The 21,272-nt window shown below is 47.5% G+C and overlaps 1 protein-coding gene and 1 long non-coding RNA gene across 3 annotated transcripts in view; one reads left to right on the forward strand and one right to left on the reverse strand.

Annotated features, from left to right (window-relative positions):
• The window catches only part of erbin (erbb2 interacting protein), a 272,967-nt gene that overhangs the window by 215,543 nt on the left and 36,152 nt on the right, over positions 1-21,272 (forward strand). For both annotated transcript variants that reach the window (XM_033018574.1, XM_033018575.1), the window contains exons 15-20: positions 1,579-1,700; positions 5,424-5,594; positions 8,593-8,766; positions 9,366-9,480; positions 16,252-16,417; positions 17,813-19,400. In XM_033018574.1, the coding sequence (XP_032874465.1) occupies positions 1,579-1,700; positions 5,424-5,594; positions 8,593-8,766; positions 9,366-9,480; positions 16,252-16,417; positions 17,813-19,400 (2,336 nt within the window). The remainder of the gene's footprint in view (positions 1-1,578; positions 1,701-5,423; positions 5,595-8,592; positions 8,767-9,365; positions 9,481-16,251; positions 16,418-17,812; positions 19,401-21,272) is intronic.
• On the reverse strand, positions 46-16,971 carry LOC116971410. Its single transcript, XR_004411491.1, has 3 exons — positions 16,940-16,971; positions 14,945-14,949; positions 46-61 (listed from the first exon to the last, which is right to left on the reverse strand). It is a non-coding gene; the product is annotated as an uncharacterized LOC116971410 (long non-coding RNA).

Below are 21,272 nucleotides of genomic sequence, written 5' to 3' on the forward strand. Positions count from 1 at the left end.
GAATTATGTTCAGTATAAGATAGAGACCAGTAAAGTGTGATCAAAGATAGTCCAAGGGTCTCTAGTGAGGTAGATAGTAGTTCAGCACTGCTCTCTAGTTGGTGGTAGGATGATTCAGTTACCTGATAACAGCTGGGAAGAAACTGTCACCTGAATCTGGAGGTGTGCGATTGCACACTTCTGTACTCCTTGCCCGATGGCATAGGGAAGACGAGGGAGTGGCCAGGGTGTGACCCATCCTTGATTATGCTGCTGGCCTTGCCGTGGCAGATAGAAGTGTAGATGGAGTCAATGGAAGGGAGGTCGGTTTGTGTGACGTGCAATATCTCGCAGTTGTAGCATCAATGAATTCTGAACGAATGTTTGATTATTTCTCCCCGGCACAACTTTAAGATGTTGCTGAGTTGTGGTGGGACACAGATGAACGCCGCGTAATAGCTCATTCGGAAATATCCACTCACATTGTCTTTTTAAGTGAGCTTTGTCAGGTTTTGCCTCTTGTTTAAAGCCATCTTATCTAGTTCAGTCAATGATGCCCATGCCTGTTACACTATAGAGATAGATAGATAGATAGATGGATAGATGGATGGATGGATGGATGGATAGTTGGATGGATAGTTGGATGGATAGTTGGATGGATAGTTGGATGGATAGTTGGATGGATAGTTGGTTGGATAGATAGATAGATGGATAGTTGGTTGGATAGATAGATAGATAGATAGATAGATAGATGGATGGATGGATGGATGGATGGATGGATGGATGGATGGATGGATGGATGGATGGATGGATGGATGGATGGATGGATGGATAGATAGATAGAATCTTTGCATGTGGCTCTATCTATCTTAAGAAAAGAGAATCCCATGAACAGGACGGCACGGTGGCGCAGAGGTGGAGTTGCTGACTTACAGCGCTTGCAGCACCAGAGACCCGGGTTCGATCCCAACTACGGGTGCTGTCTGTACGGAGTTTGTACGTTCTCCCCATGACCGCTTAGGTTTTCTCCGAGATCTTGGTTTCCTCCCACAATCCAAAGACGTACAGGTTTTGTAGGTTAATTGTCTCCAGTGTGTGCAAGGTAGTGTTAGTGTGCGTGGATCACTGGTCGGCTCGGACTCGGTGGGCCGAAGGGCCTGTTTCCGCACTGTATCTCTAAACTTCTTCTTCTTCTTGCATATGGCGTGCACGGCCTAAAGTTGTAGGACAACTTGTTCTATTTGATCTTATTTCATTGTGCACGCCGGGTTGATTGCATTCGTCGAAACAGGGCGGACCACGTGAATGTTGCAATCTCCCACCCCATCTCTAAACTAAAACTAGGTTAAACTAATCCAAGAATCAAGAGAGTTTAATTATCATAAATGTGGAAACGGAACGATGAAAATCTTACACGCAGCAGCACAGTAAACATTTGGTTAAATTATCACCATCATCTGCACTTGTCGCCATTCCGAAGAACTGTTTATTTTATTTTGGTTGAGCCCTTTGAAGTGAGTTTGGGTCACGGGGTTTGATGATTCCCGCTTGCTGGAAGAGATTTCCAATTAAAGTTTGTGTTCTGCTTTGCGGTTTTAGTGCTGTTCATCTCGGATAATGAAAGTTTCAACCCATCGCTGTGGGAGGAGCAGAGGAAGCAGCGGGCTCAAGTGGCGTTCGAATGTGACGAAGACAAGGATGAGAGAGAGGCGCCATCACGGGTAAGGTCAAGTCCTGGTCACTTAAACCAACAGAGACAAGGAACTGCAGGTGCAGGGCCTGTACTCGCTGGAGTTTAGAAGGATGAGGGGGAACCCCATTGAAACATACAGAATAGTGAAAGGCTTGGAAAATAGAAAAATAGCTGCCGGAGTAGGCCATTCGGCCCTTCGAGCATGCACCGCCATTCAATATGATCATGGCTGATCATCTAAAATCAATACCCCGTACCTGCTTTCTCCCCATATCACTTGACTCCCTTAGCCCTAAGAGCTAAATCTAACTCTCTCTTGAAAACATCCAATGAATTGGCCTCCACTGCCTTCTGTGGCAGGGAATTCTACAGATTCACAACTCTCTGGGTGAAAACGTTTTTCCTCATCTCAGTCCAATATGGCCTAACCCCTTATTCTTAAACTGGGACCCCTGGTTCTGGACTCCGAACATCGGGATAGAATGGATGTGGGAGGATTTTTCCACTAGTGAGAAAGTCTGAGACTAGAGGTCATATTCTCAGAATTAAAGGACATTCCTTTAGGAAGGAGTTGAGGAGGAAAGACAATACATGATTACAATCGAGCCATTTGCGATGTACCGATATATGATAATGGGGATAACGTGAATAATGTTTAGCAAGATAAAGTCCAGTTAAGTCTGATCAAATATAGTCATGGGGTCTCCGATGATAGTAGCTTAGTCCCGCTCTTTGGTTGCTGGTAGGGGTGCAGTTGCCTGATAGCTGATCTCACTTGAGTTGTGCAACTGAAACCATTTTGTTTGAAGTTGCAACAAAGGTTTTCAAGCCTTGATTCAATTTATTAAAAAAAAACTAAAATAATGATCAGGCAGGGAGGAAAAAAATATCTTCGCATATTCTAAACAATTAATACTGGAGATACAACCGATATTTGATATTATGACTATACGGCCTACCTGGGTAAGACGTATAGTCTTACCCAGGTAGGGTTTGTGTTTGCTTGTGTTCGCAGATGGTTGACATTTGCTTCAAATTGATGCATCTGCTTTGCTGAGAAACAATCATAACTTTTAAACACAGAAGGATACACTGCGCGCAGTTAAGCTTCAATAGACAATAGGTGCAGGAGTAGGCCATTCGGCCCTTCGAGCCAGTACCACCATTCACTGTGATCGTGGCTGATCATTCACACTCAGTATCCCTTTCCTGCCTTTTCCCCATATCCCTTGACTCCGCTATCTTTAAGATCTCTCTATGCACCTCTCTCTTGAAAGCATACAGAGAATTGGCCTCCACCGCCTTCGGAGGCAGAGAATTGCACAGACTCACAACCCTCTGTGTGGAAAAAGTTTTTCCTCATCTCTGTTCTAAATGGCCTACCCTTTATTTTTAAACTGTGGCCCCTGGTTCTGGACTCCCCCAACATCGGGAACATGTTTCCTGCGTCTAGCGTATCCAAACCCTTAATAATCTTATATGTTTCAATGAGATCCCCTCTCAACCTTCTAAACTCCCGAGTATACAAGAGTATTCCAAGTTACTAGATGATATTAGACAAAAGTGCTGGAGAAACTCAGCGGGTGCAGCAACATCTATGGAGCGAAGGAAATAGGCAACGTTTCGGCCCGAAACGTTGCCTATTTCCTTCGCTCCATAGATGCTGCCGCACCCGCTGAGTTTCTCCAGCACTTCTGTCTACCTTCGATTTTCCAGCATCTGCAGTTCCTTCTTAAACAGTACTAGATGATATAATGGCATCTGCATAAAAGGTAGTAGCAGTGGTTATATCTCTCCTAAGACTGAGGTCATATAATTGGCGGAAAAAGTGGATATATTTAGCTCTGTTTTATGCAGAGAAGAGTTTTATTGGATAACCCTCTAAGTTAATGTCTTTGTACCTTGGGGTTGATCAGCTGATAATACAGCAGGAAAATACTTAGCAATGTGCTTCCACTTTCCCCACAATAAAATTGTAAAGTACCTCGATGCTAGTTGTGCTCAAATGCAATGTGAAATTAATTTTAACATACAAGTTTGGTACAATTAAATCCTGTCGCTGAATCAATTTTAACTATGGTCCATGTGAATATGCAAATCTCAGGGATTAAAAGAGAACTCCGTTAATTTTGTTTTTTTAATCTGATTATCCGCAATGGCATGAAAACCATGTTAATTATTTCAGAGCATTCTCATTTTAATTGGTATTGAGGATTAAATGCTCGAGTTTTATGTGAGTATTTGGAATATGATGGCTCACATCATCCATATGTTGCCAATGTTATAAAGTGATCACAGACTAAAATCTAGTTCAAGTTCAAGAGAGTTTATTGTCATGTGTCCCTGATAGGACAATGACATTCTTGCTTTGCTTTAGCACAGCAGAACATAGTTGGCATGACTACAGAACAGATCGGTGTGCCCATATACCATTGTATAAATATATACACAACTGAATAAATAAACTGATAGAGTGCAAATAAACAGATAATGGTGTTCAGAGTTTTGTCCGAGCCGAGTTTAATAGCCAGATGGCTGTGGGGAAGTAGCTATTCCTGAACCTGGACGTTGCAGTCTTCAGGCTCCTGTACCTTCTACCTGAAGGTAGCGGGGAGATAGATGAGTGTGTGGTCAGGATGGTGTGGGTCCTAGATGATGCTGCCAGCCTTTTTGATAGATCCCCTCGATGGAAAGGAAGGTCAGAGCCGATGATGGACTGGGCAGTGTTTACCACTTTTTGTAGCCTTTTCCGCTCCAGGGCGCTCAAGTTTCCGAACTAATATAGAGTGATACAGTGTGGAAACAGGTCCTTAGGGCCAACTTGCCCACACCGGCCCCAGCTACACGGGTCCCACCTGCCTGCATTCATTCAGCCCATATCGCTCTGAACCTGTCCTATCCATGTGCCTGTCCAAATGTTTTTTAAACATTCGTGATGGTACCTGCTTTAACGACCTCTTCTGGCAGCTCGTTCCATGTACCCACCACCCTTTGTGTCAAAGGGGTTATTTTTCAGGTTCCTATTAAATATTCCCCCCCCCCCCCCCTCACCTTAAACCTATGTCCCCTGGTTATCGAAGAAGGGTTTCGGCCGAAACGTCGCCTATTTCCTTCGCTCCATAGATGCTGCTGCACCCGCTGAGTTTCCCCAGCAATTTTGTGTACCTTCCCCTGGTTATCGATTCCCCTACTCTGAGTAGCTCCTCCGCCACGGGTCCCATGTAATCCCGTGCTACCTGCTCCATGGTCGGATAGTCGGCGACTAAACCGTCTCCCCCACCTGGTTTGCCGGGTGAGGAGGGGGCAGTGGACCCTCAGCAGGACCAAAAACAAGACCTGTCAAAGGGCGGATGAGCTCCTAGCGAGCCAACGGCCATCCACACTTCAGTGGAAGTTGCGACCACTGTCGTACACGGCATTGTAAGGCACCGTGCCCGTTGATGTTGTCAATGATGATGATGATGGGTAAAAAACTGCGCATTTACCCGATCTATTCCTCTCATGATTTTATACACCTCTATAAGATCACCCCTCATCCTCCTGCACTCCAAGGAATAGAGTCAACCTCTCCCTACAACTCAGGCCCTCGGGTCCTGGCAACATCTTTGTAAATGTTGAACAGTAGTAATATATGAATGAAGCAAGCATTATTTTGATTTGATTGAAACGTATTAAATTGGGCAAATAGATGTTCAATTTGCCAGAGCTGTTGGGGGTTAATAAACTAACTGTGCAATCTATTCATCGACAGGAAGGTAACTTGAAAAGGTATCCAACACCTTATCCTGATGAACTCAAAAACATGGTTAAAACGGCACAGAGCGTGGTGCATAGGTTAAGGGATGATGGAAATTCGGACGACTCTGGAGCTGAAATGAAGCCAAACGATGAGAGATCAGTCACAGCAAAGAGTTCTGTCGAGGTGAGAACATTTTAATTTAGTTTAGTTTCGTTTAACTAAGTTTTGTTTAGTTCAGAGACACAGCGAGGGAACAGGCCCTTCGGCTCACCGTGTCCGCGCCGACCAGCGATCCCGCAACATTAACACTATCCTACACACGCTAGGGGCAATTTACATTCATATCAAGCCAATTAACCTTCTGTACGTCTTTGGAGTGTGGGAGGAAACCGAACATCTCGGAGAAAACCCACGCAGTCACGGGGGAGAAAGTACAAACTCCGTAGTCGGGATTGGACCGGGTTCTCTGGCGCTGTGAGGCAGCAACTCTACCGCTGTGCCGCCCTTGCAACACTGCTTATCTAATTCACTCTAGAAGCAGCTAAGGGAATATTTTTCATCCATTTAAGTTCTTTTATCCAAATGTACTTTGATTTGACAAGTCGAGGTGACACGATGGCGCAGCGGCAGAGTTGCTGCCTTGCAGTGCCAGAGACACTGGTTCCATCCTGACCACGGGCTCTGTCTTGAGTTTGAGTTTAGTTTATTGTCCCGTGCACCGATGTACTATAAAGAGCTTTTTGTTGCGTGCTAACCAGTCAGCGGAAAGCAATACAGGATTACACTAGAGCCATTTACAGTGTGTAGATACTGTACGGAGTTTGTACGTTCTCCCTGTGACCTGGGTGGGTTTTCTCCGGCTGCTCCGGTTTCCTCCACACCCCAAAGACGTGCAGGTTTGTTGGTTAAATGCCTTTGGTAAAAATTGTAAATTGTCTGTGTGTATAGGAATGGAATGGGATACTTTATTATCACATGTGACTAGGCACAGTGATTCTTTGCTTGTATACACAATGTAAATCAATAGCAGCCACCTACGGTACTGACAAAGTTATAAAGGACGCCGGCTCCCCCTTTTGTTTCCCTCCCCCCCAGCCGTTCCCCCACGCAGGGTCCCCGTTGTTCTCCCCCCCCCCCCCCTGCCCCATTGTCCATTGTTCTCTCCCCACCTCCCTCACAGCGGTCCCCCCCACCCCAGGACGTCCATTCTTCATTCCCTTCCCCCCACCTTGCGGTAGTCCTCCACGCTCTCATCGACTGTCGACCCGCGAGGCTTCACCGCTGCCGCCGCTTCACCGCCTCCAAGGCCTCACCGCCATCAACGCCCCACTTCACGCCTCCGTGGTGCCGAGCTGGGACTCCAGCCACGAGTCCCGTCAGCCACTCCGCCGACCCGAGGCCTGGCTGCTCCGTTTGACCCACGAGGCCCCGACCCGGGCGTCTACACGGAGATCTGGGAGGCATCGAGACCGCGGCGCCTCAATAAGGTCCTCTGGCCGCGTTCCCAGTCCACAGCCGCGCGGCCCGTCGGACAGTGTTAGTGTACGCGGATCACTGGTTGGCACGGACTGGGTGGGCCAAAGAGCCTGTTTCTGCACTGTACCCCTAAACTAAACTAAAACATGTAAATCACTGTATAAGAGACCATAACATTGGTCTGCACATCATTGCTGCTTCAACGCCTGAAGTAATCACGGTTTTCAGCTTGAGAGAGATCAATTAGGAAAACTTAACATGGTCCTAAAATAGAAACATGCCACGTAGCATAATACAATTATCAAACCAAATGCAGGCATTTATTTATTTCCCATTTAAATATGGGTTATTATGACACATTTCAATAAAGCTGTTTTGACAGCCGGGCATTAAGATGGAGTAAAACCACAATAATCTGGTATCCAATTATTCTGACATCTGGCTCGCTCATTCATACTTTGTGTCCATGGATACTTGCTACTTGAGGTTGGCTGAGTGTTACTGTGAGAGTGGGCTAGGTGTGTCGTCAAAGTCAGGGTTTAGAGTGGGGGGCATGGTCGAGGGTGGATACCAGAGATCGGAAACGTGGGCTGGTTTGGTGATCAGAGCCCGTCTGGGTTCAGAGTGGGGAAGATGGTGGTGGCTGCATACCAGGATCGTTAACATGGGCTTGGTTTAGTTTAGTCTAGAGGAACTGCGTGGAAGCAAGCCCTTCGGCCCGCCGAGCCCACGCCGACTAACGATCACCCTGTTCACAAGTTCTATCCTGCACACTCGGGTCAATTTGCAGAAGGCAATTGACCTACAAACCCATGCATCTTTGGAATGTGGGAGGAAGCCAGAGCACCTGGAGAAAACCCACTGGGTCCACAGGGAGAAGGTACAAACTCCGTACACTCAGCACCCGTAGTCGGGATTGAACCCGGGTCTCTGGCGCTGTAGGGCAGCAACTCTACCGCTGCGCCACCGTGCCGCCCTGGTGTGTGGTTAGAGCCAGGGCCCAGAGTGGGGAACGACTGATACTAGGAATCTGAAGCATGAATTGAGTGTGTGGTCAAAGCAAGGGTCCCAAGAGGGCGTACCTGTTTTCATTAGGCACAGCCACCTGAGTCTTCTGCACTCCACGATTTCCACCCTTTCTCTCCATCACACACCTTGGTTCTTCCCGTAACCTCGGCGTGACAACCTCACTGTAGGTCCTGTCCAGGAAACTCTCGTTTTCCCGGATGGCCCTGAGGTCATCCAGCTGCTTCTCCAGTGCCCCAACACGGTCCTTTAGGAGCTGAAGCTGGACGCACTTGCCACAGTTGTTGCAGCCAGAGGCTCCATCTGTGTCCCTGGGCTCCCACATTCTGCAAGCCTCACACTCTCATCTGCCCCGATATGAGTTCACCGCTTGTATTTTCCTGCTTTCGACAGACCAAAATTATAGTTCCGCTTTCCCTCCTTCCCCTTTAAACTCGCTGGAGAATCACTGCAAGGTAACATGGTTTTAAGAAGCGTGAAATCGTCAGGAGAACATTCCAGAAGGTCCACTGCTCCGGCACAACTAAAGCCGGATTATTGGATGTTTACAGTGTGGCAACTTTAAGAAACAGCCACAAACCAGTAAAGAATACCTGGTCAAAATAAAAAGCGAAGATTACGATACGATCGAACATTATTTATCCCAGGAGGGAAATTGATGAATTAATTATGTTGTCAGGTTAAGGAATGTGCCGTCAATGTCGTCGAACCGTCAGAAAACGTGAAGCGGATTACGGTGGAAAATTGCATAAACAAAACGGCTGAGCAAGAATCAAACAACCATGGGGAAGATGCACAAATAAACTCCGACGTGGAGGATACACATAAACTTGTAGAGGATGATGCCCTTGAGGTAAGACGGTAACATCTTTTGGGCCTGTCCCACTTACGCGACTTTTACGGCGACTGCCGCCACCCGTCGGAGGTCGTTGCAGGTCGGCGAAAATTTTCAACATGTTGAAAATCCAGCGGCGACCAGAAAGACGTTACGACTCTTTGGGCGACTGAAGAGACTACGCACGACCATACAGACGACATGTCGCGGGTGAAGCCTGTATGGTTGTGAGTAGGTGCCCAAAGAGTCGTACCTTGTTCTGGTCGCCGCTGGATTTTCAACATGTTGAACATTTTCGCCGACCTGCAACGACCTATTACGGGTGGCGGCAGTCGCCGTAAAAGTCGCGTAAGTGGGACAGGCCCTTAATACTGCACATGTTCACCAAGTTGCCTTTCTTTTTCTGAAAACTGAAATGTGGGCAAATTTAAAGCTCTTTCAATCAATCAAGTCAGCGCGTTAGAGTGAAATTTCTGAACTTTTTGCACAACTCTTTCGGAACACTTTTAAAAAAAAAAAAAACTTTTAAAAATTGTGAAATGCCTTTTTTTTTACGTCTTTGAAATAACTGTTCAATCATATTTTTATTGCCTCCTTTCTGCTTTATGAATTGACAGGATTCTGAGAATACCACTTCTGATGATGAGATGAAGATGGCAGAATTGCGGCCACCCCTGATTGAAATACCAATCACTCAACCAAGAGTGCTTGCACTGGGTAAAGAAAAAAGAGGTTGGTTCTGATTCATGCCTTCAGCTTCCCAATTAAACTTTAGAGATACAGCGTGGAAACAAGCGAGTCGGCGCCGACCATCGATCACCCCGTACACTAGCTCTATCCAACACACACTGGGGACGATTTACATTTTGCAGAAGCCAATTCACCTACAAACCTGCACGTCTTTGGAGTGTGGGAGGAAACCTGAGCACCCAGAGAAAACCCACGCAGGTCACTGGGAGAATGTACAAACTCTGTAACTGACAACACCCGTAGTTAGGATCGAAGCCAGGTCTCTGGCGCTGTAAGGCAACAACTCTACCACTGTGTCACCCTTAATGGACTTGACACAATGTGGATGAGACATGACAAAGTGCTCTTTGTATTTTGAGAAGACTTGCTGGAAATTGACCCCACACGTGCACAAACACGCACACGAATGCTCGCGCGCACGCACACACATGTACCAGCAACGTCTGGACTTTGACGCATGCACGTTTGGGAACAGCTTTGCTCGATACCGCTAGAAATTGCAGAGAGTTGTCAACGTCGCCCAGTCCATCGCACAGACCACACTCCCCACCATTGATTCCATCGACACTTCACTCTGCCTCGGAATGGCGGCCAACGTAATCAAAGACTAGAATTACCCCAGTCATTCCTCCTTCTGCCGCTCTGCCCCACTGGAGGCTATCCGCGCACAAGCGCACGCTCACACTCACACTGCCGTACCATGTCAATGGCAAATGCCAGCAACGTCAGGGCTGCGACACATGTACATCAGCCTCCCTCTCCCGGTCACAACGTACCCTACAAGATCCATTGTTGAAACAGCAATTCATGGCAGGGGTCAAGAGGGTTTTATTGTCATGTGGCCCAGATGGAACAATGACCTCCTTACTTGCTGCAGCACAACACAATATGGAAACATAGTACACTGTAATATGACATAAGCAAAATAAAAGCTCAGTGTGTGTATAGATACACATAAGCACAAATACACACACATATAGATCTTATAATTTTTTTAAATATTATTTATATATAATATGTATATAATATATATAATATATATACACACATTCACTCACACACACGTGCACCCAAAACTAAACAATAATAGTGCAATAATAATAATAGTCTATGTAGTTCAGAGCTTATTGGAGGTTGTAGTGTTTACAACAGACAATAGGTGCAGGAGTAGGCCATTCGGCCCTTCGAGCCAGCACCGCCATTCAATGTGATCATGGCTGATCATCCCCAATCAGTACCCCGTTTCTGTCTTTTCCCCATATCCCCTGACTCCGCTATTTTTAAGAGCCCTATCTAGCTCTCCCTTGAAAGCATCCAGAGAACCTGCCTCCACCGCCCTCTGAGGCAGAAAATTCCACAGACTCACCACTCTCTGTGTGAAAAAGTGTCTCCTCGTCTCCATTCTAAATGTCTTACTCCTTATTCTTAAACTGTGGCCCCTGGTTCTGGACTCCCCCAACATCGGGAACATGTTTCCTGCCTCTATCGTGTCCAAGCCCTTAACAATCTTATATGTTTCAATGAGATGCCCTCTCATCCTTCTAAACCAGAGTGTACAAGCCCAGCTGCTCCATTCTCTCAGCATATGACAGTCCCGCCATCCCGGGAATTAACCTTGTAAACCTACGCTGCACTCCCTCAATAGCATGAATGTCCTTCCTCAAATTAGGGGACCAAAACTGCACACAATACTCCAGGTGTGGTCTCACTAGGGCTCTGTACAACTGCAGAAGGACCTCTTTGCTCCTATTTTCGATTCCTCTTGTTATAGAGGCCAACATGACATTCGCTTTCTTCACTGCCTGCTGTACCTGCATGCTTACTTTCATAGACTGATGTACATGCATCCCCAGATCCCCTTTTCCCAACTTGACGCCATTTAGATAGTAATCTGCCTTCCTATTTTTGCTACCAAAGTGGATAACCTCACATTTATCCGCATTTAATAGCCGAATGGCTGTAGGGAAGAAGCTGTTCCTGAACCTGGATGTTACAGTTTTCAGACTCCTGTACCTTCTTCCCGATGGCAATGGTGAGATGAGTGTGTGGCCAGGATGGCGTAGGTCTCTGATGATGTTGGCTGCCTTTTTGAGGCAGCTATTCCGATAGATCCCTTCGATGGTCGGGAGGTCAGAGCCAGTGATGGACTGGGCAGTGGTCACAACTTTTTGTAGTCTTCTTCGCTTCTGGGCGTTCGAGTTGTTGAACCAGGCCGTGATGCAACCAGTCAATGTGCTCTCTACCGTACACCTGTAGAAGTTCAAGAGAATCCTCTCCGACATGTGGATAGACGGATGTTAATCGGATTGTCAGTGGGACCCCTCCTGTTTACAACCGGTATCACCTCCAAATGCTGGAACATTGGGCCCTACAAAATCCAATGCTGATTGCACAAATTTGCTCTCCGCAAACACTTTCTTCCCTATTCTTGCTAAGCCAGAGTTGGTGGTTTTTACCGATTTGGCTTGCAATCTAATAATTATAACGATATTAAGAATATACTGAGCTGAGCGACACAAACAGAATCAGTGTGGTATAATTTAGCTTGTGAAACACGATCAGTTTATGATCAACTCTCCTGACCCAAAACGTCACGGAACCATGTTCTCCAGAGATTATGCCTCATGAGATACTCCAGCACTTTGTCCCTTTTTTTGTAAACCAGTACCTGCAGTGCCTTTTTTGCTGGAGCTTGACCTTGTTCACTGACCTTCATTTCACAGCAGTCAACTCTGTGTTAATTGCCTCACATTTTCTCAACGAAAGGAAAGGTTCACCACAGGATCTTAATTAATTAGCTCCCTATTGAAATGTTGAAAGGATTTCCCCTTCGGAAAGCAAGATGTCCCCGCTATACCAAGTTTAGCTTAGAGATATAGCGCGGAAAAAAGCCCCTTCGGCCCACCGAGTCCGTGCCGACTAGCGGTCCCCGCACATTAACACTACCCCACACACACTAGGGACGATGTACGTGTACACCAAGTCAATTAACCTACAAACATGCAGGTGTGGTACTTTCCACAAATGCCTTAACAATGGAAGTGTCCAAATGCCTTAACAATGGAAGATACACACAAAAAGCAGTTTGAAGAAGGGTCTTGACCCCAAACATCTCCTCTTACTTTTCTCCAGAGATGCTGCCTGACCCGCTGAGTTACGCCAGCTTTTTGTGTCTGTCTTTGGTTTAAACCAACATCTGCAGTCTGAAGACGGGTTTCAGGATGAAACGTTGCCTGTTTCCTTCGCCCCATAGATGCTGCCGCACGCGCTGAGTTTCTCCAGCACTTTTGTCTACCTTCGATTTTCCAGCATCTGCAGTTCCTTCTTAAACATCTGCAGTTCCTTCCGAAACATTCTGCCTTAACAGTGGAGTTCCTTGCAATAGCTTTCTGTTCTTTGGCACTAGTTTTGCACAAAAGTGAAAGACAATTAAAATGGCTGCTGTTTTAACCATGAATTCAACATAAAAAAAATGCTGGAAGCACTCTGCAGATCAGGCAGCAACTAAGAGGAGAGAAACAGAGTTAACATGTCAGGATGAGAATCTTTTCAACGTACCTCTGTGCACATGGCATTAATAAACCAAACACTTTTGTAGAAATTGGAATATTTAGAAAAAACGGCATGGTTCATTTGCCAGGCAGGGAGCAGGGGGTGGGCATGGTGGAGCAGCGCTAGAGTTGCTGCCTCACAGCTCCAGAGACCGAGTCTATGCCGATGAGCGATCCCCATACACTATCACCACCCTACACACGAGGGGCAATTTACAATCTTTACCTAAGCCAATTAACCTACAAGCCTGTACGTCTTTGGAGTGTGGGAGGTAACCAGAGATCCCAGAGAAAACCCACGCAGGTCACGGGGAGAACGTACAAACTCCGTACAGACAGCACCCGTAGTCGGGATCGAACCCGGGTCTCAGCCGTTGTGAGGGGGCAACTCTACTGCTGTGCCACTGCAAGCCATGTGATGTGGGTGTGTGCTTGGATTATCGAAAGGCCTTGTTAAGGTGCAGCACGAGAGATGCAGCACGAGAGATGTAACATGTAAAAGAATATGTGATTCTGTATGTAGTTTGTTTGGTTGTTTGTCTTTTTGCACAAAGTCCGCGAGCATTGCCACTTTTCATTTCACTGCACATCTCGTATGTGTATGTGACGAATAAACTTGACTTGACTTGATTAGAAGATAGAACAGTGCAGGAACAGGACCATCACCCCACAAATGTCTATGCTGAACACTATGCCAAGTTAAACTACTCTCCGCTGCCTGCACGTGATTCATGTCTCTCCACTCCCTGCATATCCATGTGCCTATCAAAAAGGCATTTGAATGTCACTTTCATATCTACCTCCACCACCACCCCTGAGCGTTCCAGTCATAAACCACTGTATGTTAAACAAATTGTCCCGCACGTCTCCCTTGGACGTTGGTTACAAGGAACTGCAAACACGTGTTTACAGAGTATCTCTGCAGGTTTGGTAGCAGCATCTCAGGAGGACATGGATAGGTGACCAACAGGGTTTGGAGCCGTCTCCAGACTGACCACAACCTCTTTGTTACTTTAAGATACTATCTATATTTAGCCTATGGCCCACTGGCGTAATGAGACTGGGTGTTTGATGTCTTTGTGTGAATTTCACATGGTTTATATTTTAATGTTAAGAGCACCTTCTGAATGGAAATTGCGGGAGACATCTGCATATAGCAGCACAACTTAGTTAGAGTCATAGAGTGATACAGTGTGGAAACAGACCCTTAAGGGCCTGTCCCACAAGCATGCGAATGCATGCGGCAAACGCGACCAAACCGGAAGCGGGGGCCGCGCAGAGATTGAGTGAGTGACGTGAAGTTCAAGCGAAGACCGCGGGAAGTTCGCGCGTGACGTCCGGCGTCGAGACGCTGCGTATGGCCGTAGAGGCGGTGCGTACGGCGTCGAGGTGGCTGCGGGCCGGCAGGCCGTTGCCATGCGGAATTTTTGAACACTGTCCATTTTTCGGAGCCCCGCGCGATGTCGGCACCAGCCCCGCACAACTCCATACGGTTCCGGCGATCGAAGTGGGACCGGCCCCGCGAGGCCCTACGGCTCAAGCGACCACGTTAGTTCGCGCTTGCCGCATGGAGTCGCATGCTCGTGGGACAGGCCCTTTAGGCCCAACACGCCCACACCGGCCAACAATGTCCCAGCTACCCTAGTCCCCACTTGCCTGCGCTTGGTCCATATCCCTCCAAACCTGTCCTATCCATGTACCTGTCTAACTGTTTCTTAAACGATGGGACAGTCCCAGCCTCAACTACCTCCTCTGGCAGCGCGTTCCATACACCCACCACCCTCTGTGTGAAAAAGTTACCCCTCGGATTCCTATTAAATCTTTTCCCCTTCACCTTGAACCTGGACCCTGGTCCTTGATTCCCCTACTCTGGGTAAAAGACTCTGTGCATCTACCCAATCTATTCCTCTCATGATTTTGTACACCTCTATAAGATCTCCCCTCATCCTCCTGCGCTCCATGGAATAGAGACCCAGCCTACTCAACCTCTCCCTATAGCTCACACCCTCTAGACCTGGCAACCTGTCGGATAGTTTCTCCGTTTTCCATTGGCTTCAGCAGTATCCAAAATGTAGGGAATCTCAGCCTTTAACCACAGAGTGAAATGAAAATTCCCTTCATTAAATTCAGGGTAAAAAAAAAAGAATTCACACCATAGAGTTCCCTTTCAGCGGAATTTTCTGGGGAACCTCGCACCAAATAAAATAAACCCCAAATTATTATTATTATTATTATTATTATTATTATTATTATTATTATTATTATTATTATTATTATCCTAAAGATGGACACAAAAAGCTGGAGTAACTCAGCGGGGCCAGGCTGCGTCTCTGGAGAAAAAGAATGGGTGACGTTTCTGCTCGAGATCCTTCTTCAGTCTGAGAGTCAGGGGAATTCCCGGGATGGCGGGACTGTCATATGCTGAGAGAATGGAGCAGCTGGGCTTGTACACTTTGGAGTTTAGAAGGATGAGAGGGCATCTCATTGAAACATATAAGATTGTTAAGGGTTTGGACACGCTAGAGGCAGGAAACCTGTTCCCGATGTTGGGGGAGCCCAGAACCAGGGGCCACAGTTTAAGAATAAGGAGTAAGCCATTTAGAACGGAGACGAGGAAACACTTTTTCTCACAGAGAGTGGTGAGTCTGTGGAATTCTCTGCCTCAGAGGGTGGTGGAGGCAGGTTCTCTGGATGCTTTCAGGTGAGAATTAGAAAGGGTTTTTAAAAATAGCGGAGTCAGGGGATATGGGGAGAAGGCAGGAACGGGGTACTGATTGGGGATGATCAGCCATGATCACATTGAATGGCGGTGTTGGCTCGAAGGGCCAAATGGCCTACTCCTGCCCCTATTGTCTATTGTCTATTGTCTATTGGAAAGGGAAATGAGAGATATAGATGTGATACAGAGAGATATCGAACAAATTAATTTTAAGATATGCTAAAGAGAAGCGGTTAGTAAATAAAACATGGTTGTAAATTTCCGCAGCTAGGCATGGATAGGTTTTAGCAATATTATTTTCCAGTGGATTGTTGATTTTAGATTCTAAGCTCAATATTACTATCCATCATTGAGTTTAGGCATTGGTGATGGCCATTAGTACAAACAAACTCCTGAAGTGGATTTGTGTGGGTGAGAGTGAGAACGATTTTTCTCTCAAAACGTATTCAAATCGTTTTTTTTTTTAATCCTCCTCTCAAATAGATGATGCTGATTCTTTACTCGAGGACTTAATTCCAAACAGTAATCAGAACAACAGCAATTGTTCAACTCCCTCGAGGATATCGGACACCGTTTCCTTCAACACAGAGAGCAGTCAGGAAACCTTGCATTCTACCCCTGACAAGGATGCTAGAACACGCCTGAGAAGGTAAGCTGATGTCCATTGGACCTCTAAGACAGATATGTCCTGCACGCAGGGAGTTAAAGGAAGAATATTGGCGACACGTTGGCGCAGCGGCAGAGTTGCTGCCTCACAGCGCCTGAGACCTGGGCCCGATCCTGGTTTGTTAGTTGGTTTTGTGCTTTTGGATATTAAGATGCATCATGTTAAAATATGAAGGATAAAGGGTTTAAGAAGGAACTGCAGATGCTGGAAAATCGAAGGTTTACAAAAGTGCTGGAGAAACTCAGCGGGTGCGGCAGCATCTATATGGAGCGAAGGAAATAGGCACTACTGTCGGTGTAGTGTTTAGATAAAGTCCGATTAAGATCACGCGTTCTAGGAGCAGAATTAGGCCATTCGGCCCATCTACTCCACCGTTCAATCATGGCTGATCTGTCTTTCCCTCTCAAACCCCATTCTCCTGCCTTCTCCACCATAACCACTGACACCACACTAATCAAGAATCTGTCAATCTCCGACCTTCAGGATAGTTTGAAATTCTACAACGAGGTAGATGGTAGCCCAGGACCACTCTCCAGTGGGTGAGAGGAGAGTGCGGTTGCCTGATTACAGCAAGGAAGAAGCTGTCCCTGAATCTGGAACTTATCGCTTGAGTAATTGGGGCGGCACGGTGGAGCAGCGGTAGAGTTGCTGCCTCACCGCGCCAGAGACCCGGGATCGATCCCAACTACGGGTGCTGCCCGTAAGGAGGTTATGCGTTCTTTCTGTGACCCGCGTGGGTTTTCTCCGAGATCTTCGGTTTCCTTCCACACTCCAAAGACGTACAGATTTGTCGGTTAATTAGCTTGGTATGCATGCAAATGGTGGAGTCTGGATGCTTACAAGAGAGAGCTAGACAGAGCTCTTAAAGATAGCGCAGAGTCAAGGGATATGGGGAGAAGGCAGGAACGGGGTACTCATTGTGGATGATCAGGCATGATCACATTGAATGGCGGTGCTGGCTCGAAGGGCCGAATGGCCTACTCCTGCACCTATTGTCTAATGTCTATAGTGTGTGTAGGATAGTGTTATGCCCCTGTCCCACTTAGGTAACCTGAACGGAAACCTCTGGAGACTTTGCGCCCCACCCAAAGTTTCCGTGCGGTTCCCGGAGGTTGCAGGCGGTTGCCGGAGGTTGCAGGTAGTGGAAGCAGGTAGGGAGACTGACAAAAACCTCCGGGAATCGCACGGAAACCTTGGGTGGGGCACAAAGTCTCCAGAGGTTCCCGTTCAGGTTTCCTAAGTGGGACAGGGGCATTACTTGGCGGGGATCACTGGTCGGTGCAGACTCGGTGGGCCGATGGGCCTGTTTCCGCGCTGTATCTCCAAACTTAAAACATCTATATATTGTTTCTAAGGGGTCTTTACTATTGCTTTCAGAAATAATCGGTGCGATGCTCCTGACATCTCGCTGCTGCAGAATGGAGCAAAGTCGGGCGCACCACTTCAGAGCAGCACAAGGAGCCCAGAGAGGATTGATTCCCCTGCGGGGAACAGAGATGCCATTAAGTTGTTTGACTTTGACTTCAATGCCGAGGAGAAGCTCGCCCTTCTAGAGAGAGGGATTGATGTGAACAACAGCCCCTGGCAGTACCAGAGGTTACTCAAGGTCGGGATGAATAAGAACGAGCTCGCTGCCGAGGATGTGATCCTGGGTTTGGATGGAGTGATCAAAACTAACGATAGCGTTGATGGGGCGATCCATGCAGAGCCATCGGGGCGCGTTATGGAAAGTAACGCCAAAGTAACAGAACATTTAAAGAATGGGAATGACTTTCCAATCGGCTTCCCTCAAAACCAAATAAATGGTTGCCAAGAAGATATTCAGAAGCTCCAGCTGCACATGGAGGCAGGAAAACAGTATTCACCGGGCCTGTTTTCAGATGTTGATGCTGCTATATCTAGGAGCACCGAGGAGCTGTCCCCGCTGCGGGAACGCCCGCGAGGGCCTGTGGTCAAGTCGCACAGCATTACGCACATTGACACGGGGGGGTTGAAAATCTATGATATTGTCAATGACAACGGACCGCATGAGCAAGGGTTGCTGACCAAGGTGTGTCCTGGTGTCCTGCAGGGGCAAGGCATGCCTCGCAGTAAGTCCGCCAGCCTGCTGAGCGAACAGTCGCTGCAACCGTTCACTGGCAACCCTGCGTCTTCCGCCGACATGTTGTGCAAGAAGGCGGTGTACACGTTCGATCAGAACTTCAACCCGCAAGGCATCAGCTTGAGAGGATCGGTGGTTTCCCAGATGGCCCCGATCCCTCAGTACAACATCCAGTACAGCAGCAGTGCGTTGCCCAAAGAGAACATGTGGCCACAGAGGCCGGCCTTCCACGTGGAGCCCGGCAACGCGGCCCCCCAGCACCACCTGCGGCCGGAGGCGCACGACAACGCCAACTACGCCAAGCACTCCGCCAACATCAACTTCTCCAACCGCAATAACTCCCAGTCCAGCGTCTCTTACGCGGTGCAGCAGAGGATAGCACCTCGGCCGATGGAGATGTGGTCTTGCCCGCCCAACGAGAGGCTGATCCAGGCCAGCCAGAGGGGCACCTTGCAGCGACAGAGCAGCCTCACCTCCAACTCCTCCATCACGCTTCCAGAGGCCCTCCACTGCAGGCGGCTCCCCCTTCCCGACGGCGATTACATGACCTACAGGGACATCCACACGCTGGGAAGAGGGCCCCAGCTGCCCCAGGGCTCGCAGAGACCCTTGTCCGCCAGGACTTACAGCATCGATGGCCCAACCGCCTCCAGGCCTCAGAGCGCACGGCCACTCATCACCGATGTTCCAGAGAGAACCATGTCCATCAGCGACTTTAACTACTCACGGACTAGTCCGACCAAGAGAGCTAACATCCGAGTGAAATCAGAGCACTCGCTGTTAGACGTACAGGGCACCAATAAAGTCCCTTCTGACTGGAGGGAGCAGGTGTTACGTCACATTGAGACCAAAAAGCTAGAAAAGGTAAGTGCTTCTTAAAGTTCACCAAAAATGTCAAGGCTCGATTTAAAGAGAATTGGTGAGTTGGTCATAAATAGCATTGCATACTCCATCTAATTCCTCTCCAACAATTCCAGAACCCCTCAGCCATCTTTCCAATCTCATTAGCCCATTGTGATAATTATCCAAAGATTCACATCCTGCAGCATTACCTTCTACTATCTCGTCATATTGGCCGTGAACATTTGCTAACCCGGTTAGTGGAAATGTAGGCTTCATAACCTTCCCGAAGATCATCCACTCTTTTAAGTTGCACATTTCAGTCACGTTAATAAAAAAAAACATTCTCTGAAATTGCAATATTCCTTTTAAAGTAGAAAAGCTCTAATATTTTTGTTTGCAGAGTTTTGTTTCAGATCATTTGCAAGTCTGTAATACAGTATGTTGTCGGATGTTATGAGCCCTCTGGTCTTGTCATGAATTGTCTCAACGTTGCTCGTCTGCCCTTGGTTACGGGATTGTCACTGGAAATGCTTATTTTTGCTTGAACTACAGTATGGGCAGGCTAACAAGGTTTAATTGCAGTTATGTCAGTCGATGTGGGATCGCACATTCGGATATCGTTTGGCTTGTTTAAAAAATATTGTCAATGTTAATTGACGACAATACAGGTCTGTAGCAGTGGGTAGGTGCAGGAGACCTGAACGGGAAGGTAGACGCTCCCACCCCCACGAGTCCCGGGCAGATGGGGCTCGTCAGCCTGGGAAGGCAGTCCATCTAGGAGAGGGAAAACTCTGATTTAAAACCTCCACTGCCTTGTGGCCATATCCAGTCATGGAAAAGGCTCCAGGAGTAAACCTCAAGAAAATCCGGAGTCGGAGCCCCTAAGGCAGTTCGTCGTTGTCTACAACCTCGCTCTGGCAGCTCTTGCCACAACGCTGGTGCCAAACTGTAACGGCCCTGCTGTTTCTTTGGATCGATCAACGATGTGGAGAGGGGGGACGTGCTGCATGGGCAACAGCCTGTCCTCCATATGACATCGACCAGGCTTGCATCCGACAAACTAGGATGCATCACCCATGGTCAGTCATGACCGAGGGGGGGCCTACTACATTTTAGTCATAGGGTGTGAAAACAGGCCCTGTCGGCCCAATTTGCCCACACCGGCCAACATGTCCCAGCTACACTCGACCCTCCAAACCTGTCCTATCCATGTAGCTGTCTAACTGCTTCTGAAATGTTGGGATATTCCCTGCCTCAACTACCTCCTCTGGCAGCTCGTTCCATACACCCACCAACCTTAGTGTTAAAAGTTTACTCCTCAGATTCATATTAAATCTGTTCCCCCTCACCTTAAACCTATGTCCTCTGGGCCTCGATTCACCTACTCTGGGCAAGCAACTCATGCATCTACCCGATCTATTCCTCTCATGACCTTATACACCACTATAAGATCACCCCTCATCCTCTTGCGCTCCAAGGAATAGAATCCCAGCCTGCCCAACCTCTGCCTGTAGCTCAGACCCTCTAACCTTGGCAACATCGTCGTAAATCAAATAAAACAATGATTGGATGTGCAAGAAATTAGCTTGTTTTTTAGATTGGTGAACAAACGCCCTCAGAGTGAATGCCCTTTGATACAAGAAGACAGACACAAAATGTTGGAGTAACTCAGCGGAGCAGGCAGTATCTCTGGATAGAAGGAATGGGTGATGTTTTGGGGTCGAGACCCTTCTTCAGACTGAGTTCAGTGAACAAATTAAACTGGTCTCATCTGCCTGTACGTGTTCCCTCTATTCCCCACACTTCCCTGTGCCTATAAGCCTCTTAAATGCCATTATCGTATCCATCTAAAGGGTCGCGACCCGAAACGTCACCCGTCCCTTCTCTCCAGAG

Source organism: Amblyraja radiata, chromosome 3 (assembly GCF_010909765.2).
Source record: "Amblyraja radiata isolate CabotCenter1 chromosome 3, sAmbRad1.1.pri, whole genome shotgun sequence".
NCBI classification, from domain to species: domain Eukaryota; kingdom Metazoa; phylum Chordata; class Chondrichthyes; order Rajiformes; family Rajidae; genus Amblyraja; species Amblyraja radiata.